The sequence below is a fragment of the Macaca thibetana genome, chromosome 17 (genome assembly GCF_024542745.1).
Source record: "Macaca thibetana thibetana isolate TM-01 chromosome 17, ASM2454274v1, whole genome shotgun sequence".
Taxonomy (NCBI): Eukaryota; Metazoa; Chordata; class Mammalia; order Primates; family Cercopithecidae; genus Macaca; species Macaca thibetana.
Window position 1 is genome coordinate 29,916,882 of NC_065594.1, and position 12,041 is coordinate 29,928,922.

At 34.1% G+C, this 12,041-nt stretch overlaps 2 protein-coding genes across 4 annotated transcripts in view; one reads left to right on the forward strand and one right to left on the reverse strand.

The window, feature by feature from the left end:
- Window positions 1–12,041, forward strand: part of LOC126940470 (peptidyl-prolyl cis-trans isomerase NIMA-interacting 4-like) — a 1,058,238-nt gene that overhangs the window by 328,173 nt on the left and 718,024 nt on the right. The gene's annotated exons all lie outside the window — the stretch shown is intronic.
- Window positions 1–12,041, reverse strand: part of INTS6 (integrator complex subunit 6) — a 100,805-nt gene that overhangs the window by 28,944 nt on the left and 59,820 nt on the right. For all 3 annotated transcript variants that reach the window (XM_050766268.1, XM_050766267.1, XM_050766269.1), the window contains 4 exons: window positions 6,807–6,932; window positions 4,884–5,038; window positions 1,112–1,264; window positions 852–984 (listed from right to left, as the gene is read on the reverse strand). In XM_050766268.1, the coding sequence (XP_050622225.1) occupies window positions 852–984; window positions 1,112–1,264; window positions 4,884–5,038; window positions 6,807–6,932 (567 nt within the window). The remainder of the gene's footprint in view (window positions 1–851; window positions 985–1,111; window positions 1,265–4,883; window positions 5,039–6,806; window positions 6,933–12,041) is intronic.

Sequence of the window (12,041 nt, forward strand, 5' to 3'; positions counted from 1 at the left end):
AAAGTGATTTCATGGAGCGTAAGTTTTCTCCAACAGCATTTCTCAAAAGTGATAGCTAGATGGTACCTAGAAACTAACTTTAGGCTTTTATCATATTATTTTGGAACAAACTCCTTTATTTAAAAAATATTTGCCAAATGAAAATTAAAGTATAGATAAATTCTTAGAAAATGCACTCAGATCTTGTTAACTATACTATGCTTCTACAAAATGTCTCATTTCAAACGGAAAGCCTACATTACCAATTCTGTTAGAAATCTAACCTGCAGAAAAGTTAGAATATTTAATTAAAAAATTTAAAATGTAATACCTTTGGCCGGGCACAGTGGCCCATGCCTGTAATCCCAGAACTTTGGGAGGCCAAGGCGGGCAGATCACCTGAGGTCAGGAGTTCAAGACCAGCCTGGTCAACATAGTGAAACCCTGCCTCTACTAAAAATAAAAAACTTAGCTGGGCATGGTGGTATATGCCTATAGTCCCAGCTACTTGGGAGGGAGGCAGAGGCAGGAGAATCGCTTGAACCTGGGAGACGGAGGTTGCAGCGAGCCAAGAATACGCCACTGCACTCCAGCCTGGGCGACAGAGCAAGACTCTATCCCCAAAAAGCTAAAAAAAAAAAAAAAAAAAAAAAAAACCTTCATTAAATTGCAGACTAAAAAGTGTTACAGTATCATCTTTTAATTTACTATAAACACAAACAGGTTGTTATCTTTTCACCAAGATGTTCAATATTTTAGAATATTCGAAATATTTTCATTGATTTCCAAAAGACAAGAAAATCTATAAGGAAATGCTCTTTAGGAGAACCTTTACATGCTAAGCCAAGGAGAATGTGACAAGAATGACTTACCTAAGAGGGGAAGAAGGACTGGATAATTGTAAGGCATCACAAATAAGTTGACACAGTTCAGTGCTGTACTGGCTTTCAAGTAACCAAAAGGATGACCAAGTTCACTATATTTTGCACTATTGCTCACATACACCTGTTAGAAAGGAGCAATTAAAACTTTAATAACCTTTAAAGAATGTTATATAAACTACTGATTCAATTCAGCTTTTTAAGAAACACCTCATTTAAATTTTGGGGTCACTGTAAGTTGTTCAGCTCACCTGCCAACAAGTTTGAGGAGATTTCCTTTCCAGGATAAATTGAGTCAGTGGTGAAGGTTCCAACTCATATTTGTCAAAAGGAAGTTTATCAATAACCATTGGTTCACAGTCTGTACAGGAAAACTTCACTATAGGATGAGATGTACGAGGTGGCTAAAGGGGAAAGTCTTGTAATTACTATTTACATGAAATTCCAGAAACAAAACTAAGTATCCCTCATTATCAAAATTTACTCAGTTCCTCCATCTTGCTAATAAGAGTTTGATTTACTGTTAAAAGCAACATTAAGCTGAAAGAAAACACTTGAAAATGTAATGCTAAAGTTATTGCTAATATTCAAAAGAAAAAGACAAACACTTGAAAATTTGTAGAAATGAAAATAGTTTTAGGTCTTATGCAAAATTTAGTAATTGAGTATTCATTAATTTTTACATCCAAAAAATGAGAAATGTATATGGAAACTGTCACAAGTCTTCATTTGTAGCAATTTACTTATAGAGAGTAGTGACTTCCAACGTAATCATAGATATTGATCGGTTTTTGAATATACATTATATATTTCTAATTATATAAATTATAAATGTAGATGTGCATAACAAAATATATGCCAAAATGGTATTAAAATAAGAGAAAACAACCATAAATAGAACTTCTAATGCTTCCTTCCCTATTCCAGCAATTATTTTGGTAAACTCTATAGGATATACACCCTGTTCTAGAGGTATAAAAAAGAAATACTTTTTTAAAAAAGGCACGTTACCTCCCATCTACCTCTTAATAGTCCTCTTTCTAAAAATCTCACCAATTGTGAGATTTTGTGAACAAAATGAGCTATGAGGAAGTAATTTCAAATTTCATAGCTACTGGCTCAGTTACTGCTTATACCCTGGTGGTTCACAAATCTACTGTGTTGGGGTCAGATGGCTCTCATTTCTCTGCTGTATCTAACTACCTACTGGACATAACCTGAATCTTCCACAGGTCCCTCAGACACAATATGTACAATTTGTTATTTCTCCCCCAAGCTACAAAACCTGTTCTAAAAACCTAGTCATTATTCTTGATATCTTCCCATCATCCTCCATATTTAACTGTCACAAAGACCTGGATAAACCGATAACACAAATTCTAAGGCACTTACCAGAACATATAAACATGGTAGGTAGTTAGTCCTAGTTGCTGCCTTCTGTTAATACTAAACTCTCATCTCTCGAGAAATGTATCTTCTATTTCTTACCACTTTAATTTGGGCCTTCATCATTTCTCAGATTAGACTAGTACAACTGCCTTTTGCTTTGTTTAGTCTCTAATCAGCCCCCCTCTGATCAATCCTATGGCAGTGAAATATAAATAGGATCATATAACTTCCCTATCTAAAATTATTCAGTAAAAGTAACAGCCAAACACCTAAAAATAGTGTCTAGACTCTCAATATCACATACAAAGATCTTCAATGATCTGGTCCCTGCCTTCCCACACCACGCCATACAGACTCCACGCTTCTGCCATGCCAAGTACTTATTTTCTCCTTTGTGTATTGCAAACAAAGTTTAGAAGAATGAGTTGGCATGTAACAACCTCTAAAAGACTTCTTCCCTCATACCCCTTCCCACTCTGTACTCCAAAAACACACCAGGCTGTCAGGCCCACCTCCTCTGGCTCTGCCCCACCCCTCTATGACAGTTGGCACACTGTATTCTATGATGTGTACATGTCTGACCTGCCCATAGACGCGTAATGTTCAAGAGGGGAAGCACTATGTTTTACTCATCTTGTGCTCCTGTGCCTAGCATGCACCTGATACACAGTTTATTCAATCAGTCCACGAAACACACTTATTCTGTGAATAAAAGTACTGAGATCCAAGATGGAAAGTGGAGGGAAAGATTCTCTAGAATTTGGCAAAGAAAATTTTGCATATATGATTTTGTTTAATCCCCAAAACAACCCAGTAAGATGGAGCTATAAGCCACTTAACAGATGGGAAATTGAAGCTTACAAAAGATAACCAAAGGCACTAGTTAGTAACTAGTAGTGCTGTGATTCAAATTCACATCTTGTAAATTACACTTAACTTCACTAGCAATATTTCTTCAATATTACAATTTATAAAAATTTCACTTCCCCTAATATCCTTCAGTTACTAAAGTTTGCCAGTTCTTTCCAATATTATTTATTATTCTGTCTTCCATCATCATAATTCAACCACTTAAAATCTCTTACATGAACCATATCAATAGCCCTCTAGGTAACCTACCTGCCTTTCAGCTCATCTCCCCCTTCTAATTTTTCTGCATATAACCACTACCAAATCAATTTTTCTAAAGATGTCTGTTAAAAACATCTTCAACTGTTCTTTGAATTCCACTGTTAAAAAGCTAATATTCCTTAACCCTGCATTTAAAGTCATAAAAAATTTGGTTAGTTTAATAGTACTCTCAATGTCCTATATACATGTTATGATCCACCCATACTCAGCTACTTGTTACTCCTCTAAACATACCTTGTTCTTTTTCACTTCCATATTTTTTTCTCATACTACTTCCTTCTCCAATTGAAGTCCTACCCACCCTCTATGGCTTGTAAGAATTTGTGATAGACTGCTAGAGCAGCATTAATAGATAAGGGTTGTGATACTGGTTTTGGATTTCTTTCCATTACGACTCAGGTACTGTATGTTCTCCTGTACGTGTTAAATAAATACAATAGAATAAATAACCAACATGACAGTATTTCATACAAATAAGGTATCTGTTCTGTAAGAGTTGAAAGACCTCCAGAAGAGAAAGTAAAATGACCAAAGAAATTGAAAGTTTCTCCATAAAGCCAGACTAAAAAACTATGATGGTTCTATCAGAAAAAAGAGAAGGTATGAAGAAGATACTTCAATGAAATTTAGAAAACCTTAACTTCATGCACTACTTTATTAAATCCCTAATGAATAAAGGAAATATCACTTTATAAATTCAAAATAAAAATTATCCTGAAGAGCTGATACAGGTTTGAAGTACAAAAGGTTTCAAAAAGGTTTTGTTGTATGAAACATTACTAAAGACTGCTTAATGATCTCTGAAATACAATTCTTATTTTCTAAGGGTAAAATCAAGGAGAACCACTGCCATGCTCTCCCATAAAATATCCCTTAATGCCCTCAGATACTTGGAAAAAAAAATATGGAAAGAAAAGAGTACACTAACACAACTAAATGGATATTAATCTGTATAAATGTACCCTGTTATTTTAAGAATTATATAATGAATACTGATAATTCACCATGATCACTGAGCAAACTTCATTGTTCCTAAAAATAATTCAGGTAAACAAAATCAGAAAATCTGTTCTAGCTTAAACCTCCGATCTGCAACACTGTATATAACTAAAACCATACACATCAATATGAATTTAAGACTAAGTCCTAAAAAATTGCAGGCAAACTATTAAAATTATTTTCTAAACTTTCATTTAAATCCTAAATTGTGTCCCAGAGACAAATCCTCATTTAGAGTTCAAAGAGGAAATTTTGTACCCAGAAGCCAAGAATAAAAAACGTGAGCATAGTATTAGATTCTAAAGGAAGGAGATGCCTTTCTTTTTTCTATTACTTCATAATAAACAATACAGCACACTAAAGCAAGTAACAGGGTATCATAGCACTTTGAACATCTGTCTAATCCCCATAAATTAATCACAGCTTTCACAACAGAATTTAAAACTAATAGGAAAGGCAGCTGAATGGTTACTGTTACATAGTTACAGTCTCTCTGGTACTTACTAGTGTTGGCGAATTTTGATCTGGCCAAAAAGACTCTGGAACAGGCCAATGACCTATAGGAACCCCAGTTTTAGGATTTGGTCTGACATATATGAGTTTGTGACAGCTATGCCAAGGCTGAGATCCAAAAGGCCTTGATATATCTGGCTGCCCATCTATAGCAAAGAAATTAAGACAAAGAAAGCATGTATCATAAGTGGGAGATAAGCATAAAAAGTTAAATTATATCCATTATTACTTAATAAAAAATTCCTAATATTTGTTCTTTTCTAGGTTTTCCTATTTTTCTTAAATGGCAGAACGCTATGTCTGCTTAATATTTAGACTAGATTGTAATTCATTAGACAATAAGTACAAATTCCAACTATGAGTTCGCCAGTTCAAAGGAGGTCCGCAGCATCCTTTGCTTTCCCAACTGGAACACATAAAACATGCTTTACAGTGAATATCTGTTTGATGAATGACATGTTTTCTTCATCAGATGATAAGAGCAAGCACCCAATTTGCCACCTTTATCATCATATCCCAAATGTCAAAAACAGTGCCAGGCGCACAATAAATACTAGAATAAATAAGTATTGCAAATTGACTATTTTTTAGAAATCATTTTAACTGAAGCCTAAAAAAAACTTAATAAGCAAATCTAGACCAAAGCACCTACCTTTAATCTAAAATAACTTCAGCAAAACACCAACTATCTTCAACAATTTAGTGAACATTTACTAGTACCAAACTCTAAACAAAGCATTAAAATAATTTAAAAATAAATACATTGTAACAATTCAATTAAAATTTTTTTTAAGTCTGGTTTTGCTAAAGAAGACATGACACAACTTATTGTTATCACCCTTTCCTTCCCTACAGTACTCTCTCAGTGCCCCCATTCTTTCATTCATCTCTATGATCTTTCTCTTTTCCCAGGTACCTACTTTAGTGGACCACCTCTGCCAATTATCATTAAATGACTCTCTAAATCTTTGTGTGTGTGTGCGCGTGTGCGTTTTGAGACAGAGTTTCGCTCTTATTGCCCAGGCTGGAGTGCAATGGCACCATCTTCGCTCACTGCAACCTCAGCCTCCCGGCCTCTGCCTCCCAAGTTCAAGCAATTCTCCTGCCTCAGCCTCCCAAATAGCTGGGATTACAGGCATGCGCCACCACGCCTCGCCTGGCTAATTTTGTATTTTTAGTAGACACAGGGTGTCTCCATGTTGGTCAGGCTGGTCTCAAACTCCAAACCTCAGGTGATCCACCCGCCTCGGCCTCCCAAAGTGCTGGGATTAGAGGTGTCAGCCACCACGCCCAGCCATGACTCTCTAAATCTTGAAATAGGTAACATACAATGCAGAGGGTCTCAGCTATAAACCATCCATTGGTTGTACTATAACTCCTTATATCCACTGGCTATTGGAAATAGTTCATGATACAGAAGCTAAGAAAAAGCCATGTGGGACTCAGCTAGAGTTAGAAGAATCAAGCTTAATAAAGCTTGGTTCCTCATTTTTGACCCACATACACCATTTAGTTTCAATCAGTTTTATCCTTGGTCCAAAAGTAGCTAAGGAGTTAAACATCTAGGATTGAACACTTTGGGAATTAAACAGCATAGGAGAAGCATATATATGTTGACAGGCAATTGTATAATACTACAAAGAAATTATACATTTGCTTATCTATAAATACTTTAAAAGGCTTTTGACTCATCAAAATGTCAGGCAATAAACAATCATTAATACAAAAAGGTGATGCTACTAGACCACCATTAGTTTACCTTGACTTTCCTATTTAATCTTCCCTCTTTACCAACAGCCTGTCTTAATAATTTAGTCTTGCCAATCTTAAGGCCAAATCACAGTAAGTTTTCAGTTCTAGTTGAATAAACAATAAAGCAAGTTTTGAATGTCTAAAACAAAAGTGCAATAATACCTTCTACGGGGGAAGGATCTGGTCCTGCTTTTTCAAAGTTTATTACCACCCCACTTTGTACTTTCTGCACCAAGGACTCCAGACACTGATTAAGCATTCTTGGAGAACACACAGAATATGAACGGCCTGAGATTTAAAAGAAAAAAAAAAAAAAAGAAGAAGAATATAGTAAACTAGTTAGTTGCAAGAATTCCTATCTTTAGCAAGAAAAAAACAACTGTGGGGTTTCTGACAGTACTAATTAACAAAAGTTCAATGGTAGAAGTTGACTAATTTCATTATCTTATGAAAGTGCACAAAAAATCCTTATTTCCAACCAACCAACAATCCCATTTTGTGAGAGTATGTATTTTCTTCTAATTATAGGTATTTGGAACATAGAATTCTTGGTCTGAACAACACACAATGAAAACAAGTCACATATTTTATGTTTTTAAAAACATATACAAAAAACACACTATCTCCAATTGTTATGCAATATAATTTATCTTTAACACATATACACACACACATCTAGTAACTGTCTCCCCAAAATCTTATTCCTGCTTAACAAAAGTATTATCACTAAGATTTACTGTGCACATAGTAGATATGTAATAACTACTTAACTAGTTCATTGGCAGTTTTTAAGTATTTTAAATATTTGCGTTTTAATATACAGATGGTAGCGTGTGCTTTTCTGAATTTCACTTAGCTTACATACTTGGGAATTACCTATCTTACGTGAATTCCCTTTTTGCACATTTTAACCTATACTACTTTTGGTTCAGAAGCATTAAATACTAGTGATTTTTTTAAAAGATACGAGTGAAAAGATTTTTTAAAGAGGAATTTTCAACAAAAATATCTAGACCTTAGCTATACAATACTTTATATACTAGACACATGTAGCTATTGAGAACGTGAAATATAGCTAGTCTGAATTGAAATGTATAGTAAGTATAAAATATACACCTGATTTTGTTGACTTAGTATAAAAAAAAATCTCAGTAATTTTAAAATATCAATCTCATACTGAAGTAATATTATGGATATATTGATTTAAGTAAAATATATTATTACAATTAATTTCATCTACTTTTAATTTTTAAAGTGGCTACTATGAAATTTTTAATTACATATGAAACTTGAATCAGATTTCTATTATACAGTTCTGATTCAGACCAACACTAAAAACCTAAAAACCTTGACAGCTAAAACTCAATCTTTGGCCAAATATTTTGCAGTATTATTTATAATAAGCTCAATATGAAGCCCTACTCTTTTACACATTCAACCAATTATTTCAGAACACAAGCTACATCATTACATTTGACACATCAAATTACTCATATCAACTTATATTTAAGGTGATTTGTTAAAGGCTACTCAGAAAAGAGAACATTATAGACAATGGTGATTCAAATCCTCAAAGTCAGCTTTACTTAGAAAAAATAAGTATCATATAACAACTGTATAAAATAATGATGACTGTAACCTTAACAAATATCTACCAATTACTGAGTATCTATTTGCCTGGCACTGTTCCAATCATTTTATGATATTAATTTCTTTAATCCTAGCAACAATTGTATGGGTTATTTTCCCCATTTTACAAATGAGAAAACTAAAGCACAGAGAGGTTAACTAACTTTTCCAAGTTAGCATAGTGATACAGCTACAATTCAAATCCTTACAGGGTATCAGAAACTATTCTGGATATCCTTTGTCCCTTGGAAATCCTCTGTTAATTTGAAATCATACTTAAAATAGAGCATTTATATGAAGTCATACTTATCTGAAAGAATTGGTAAATTTAAATCCTTTTTCTAAGTCAATTTAAGTATATACAAAAAGCAATCCATAAAAAGGTTAACCATCTTTACATGCAAAATATTAGAAGTTTACATAAAAGCTGAGTATCTTATTTCATGAAATTTAAGCATATTCCTAAGATGTCATTAAAAAGCAAAAGTATATAAACTATGACAATTATCTCTGCTCTCCTAAGTTGTGTCATCAATTATTAAGAAAACATAAGCAAATCAATCTTAACATGAAATAAAATTACTAATCAGTACATTTTACAAAAATTGGAGAAAAAGAATAAAATGAGTCATTTGGCAAATTAAAATCAATTATCTTAAAAGTTAAAGAGAAATAGCAAATTTTGCTTTCTTTACAAAGTGAGCCTATATCCTACGTAATGTTCCTCAAGCGAACTTATTGTCTATGTCAAAACTTACTCTTTGGAATATACAACACTTTGCGCTAATGCATAAAGTTTCTAGGATCACTACTTCTATTTGTGAAAAAAGTTATATTAGCATACACCTTCAAGTCAAGAAGCTGTCTCACTTTGGGTTATGTGGAGTCCACAAAAAAGCCAAACTAAATATAGTGAGTCTAAAGGTAGTATTAGCATCTTTGTCAAATAGAGAAGAAGCAAATGAATATTTCTAAGTTGGTCAATAGTCCTTACAGAGGCTAAGAAAGTTAAATGTATTTAATCTAGAAATATCTATAAATAATTTTTATAAAATACTTTAAAAATTCCTGATATATTCAACAACATGTCTATTAAACATTTAAAAATTTATTATCGTCCTTGCACCTCCCCCAAACCTGCTTCTCCCTAGTGTACCATCTCAGTCCTTGGCACAGCCATCCATCTCTAGTGGTTCAGAACAACTGAATCATCTGGGAACCATCCTTGATTGCTTCTTCCCTTATTGTCCTCATCTTTGGTTCTCTTTTACGTTAAGCCACCTCTCACCACCTCCAAAGCTAGAACAAAGTACTACTACTAGTCTTCCTGCTTTCATTCTTGCCACTCTGTATTCTCATCTAACAGGTGAAGTGGTATTTCAGAAATAGAAATCAGATGTCACCGCCTATAAAAAGCCTTCAAAAGGCTTCCCATCATACTTGGAAAATAAAAAAAACATTTATTGTAGCCTAAAGAGCCATTCAATATTTGGCCCCTGCCTACCTCTCTAAACCTAGCTACTATTCTATTCCTCCCTATGTAAGCTCCAGCCATGCCAGCCTTCCTGTCGCTTCCAAATATACAGAGAGCATGTCCCTTTCCTTGCCATTTCCCTCGCCTAGATATATGTGTAATTAACTCCATTATTCAGGTCTCTGCTCAAATGTTACCTCCTCAGAAGAAAACTTAGAATATTCCTTCTCTGCCTCAAGTTAGACTCTATTCCCTTACTCTGTTTTGTCTTCAAAGTAGGTAGCACCCTACTATGTACTACAATACTAGTAGGTAGTACTAGTACAAAATATCATTTATTTATTTTACATGATTATTATCTGTCACTCAGTACAAAGATGTAAGCTTTCTATTGTTCCTGCTGTACTCCGAACACCTAGTAACAGTTATTTGGTATAGAGTTACCTTTACCTGGTATCAAAATAAAAATGCTTACAATGACTATAATTATGTAATTTAAAAAATACATAGAAAGAAATATATTATTATTTTGGCAATACAGGTGAATTTTTTCCAATATTTCCTTAGTGAACATGAATTACTCTATAATGGGAAAAATAAATGTACGCAAATACACACATGAACAACTACTTAAAAAAAAATTTTTTTTTTTTGAGACAGAGTCTGGCTCTATCAGCCAGGCTGGAGCGCAGTGGTACGATCTCGACTCACTGCAACTTCCACCTCCCGGGCTCAAGCAATTCTCCTGCCTCAGCCGCCCAAAAAGCTGGGATTACAGGCATGCGCCACCATGCCCAGCTAATTTTTGTATTTTATTAGAGATGGGGTTTCACCATGTTGGCCAGGCTGGTCTCAAACTCCTGACCTCAGGTAATCCGCCTGCCTTGGCCTCCCAAAGTGTTGGGGTTACAGGCGTGAGCCACTGCGCCCAGCCAACCTCAAGTTTTAAAAATGCACAGGAATTGTTAGCAGTGATTACATATTTGGATAGTGCAATACCAGTGGGTATTATCTTTTTTGTTCTTTCTACTTTTCTGGTGTTCCCCAAAACTTTCTTTAGTGAACATCCTTTAAAAAAGAAAGAAAACACATTATTCAGAGATATGAAAAGGTGAGTGACATTTGAGCGGCTTACCTTATTGCTAGTAAGAGCATGAAAAGGGGCAAATAAACTATCACATCAGGAAGGATTTAGAATGTATATTTAGAGAAGACTTCCTAATTTCTTGTCTAAGATTTCTGCATCATTGAAAGATATCACCAAGGATGACTTTGGAACTTCTCCTCTAGAGATGTTCCTTTGAAAGAATAAGCAAAGTAGCTTTAATATATTACTGCCTAAAGGCAAGGATATAACTGCTACATGATATCTCATGGTTCTTTTCAGACTCTTTGATTATACCACTCACTTCACTTCACACTGTGAATATTCCTGATCCTAGTGACAAAGTTATAGTATATTTAAGTCCCAAAAGTTCATCGTAATTCTAAGTTCAAATTAAGTAATTCACAGTAAGGAATTTCCAATGTGAGAATGTTATAGCCTCCAAGCCTTCCAGAATCTGTTAAGTAAAATCCCCAGTTAAAAAAAAAATTTTTTAAAAATCAGAATTTTTAACAAGGGTGCCAGTTCAAAGCTGGAAACTGAAATTTCATGAATATAAATGTGCACCCTGCCACAGAAAAAAATACAACTGTCACCGAAAAATATTATCTATGTAAAGAGAACTGTTAGTTAATTTTCAAATTTAGATGACAGGTTGTCCCTTAAAAAAAATTACATATATGCCTTTTTTGCCCTTTGTTAATTAAATTGTGAAGGCATTACAAAAGTTCACAAAAAGCATTTCTATAAAATGAAAGCATTTAATGACATGAATAACAGTTTTCTAACTTATCTATTTCACACACCTGTGTAAGGTTAATCCCTTTTTGTCTGTGAATTTTGCAGATTTCCAAAACCCATAGAATTTTAGAAAAAATGCACCTAAAATATTAATTAGAACTTATATTTTCTCTTATGTAGCTGGCTATGATGAATCTCATTAGAGCACCAACTGTGTCTGCAGACTATGTCACAGGCCCTAATCGTAAGTAAAACAGTGGAATGCTAGACTTGCACGTTTTAATATCAAATACAGAATTTGATATTAAAATTACTTTAATAAAATTTTTAGGTGAGAACTGAAATGCTCCATGAAAGCAAAAATGCCATGTCTGTCTTACTGACTACTGAAAGCCAAAAGCATGGAACAATACTTGGTACACAGTAGGCACGCAATACATACCTATAT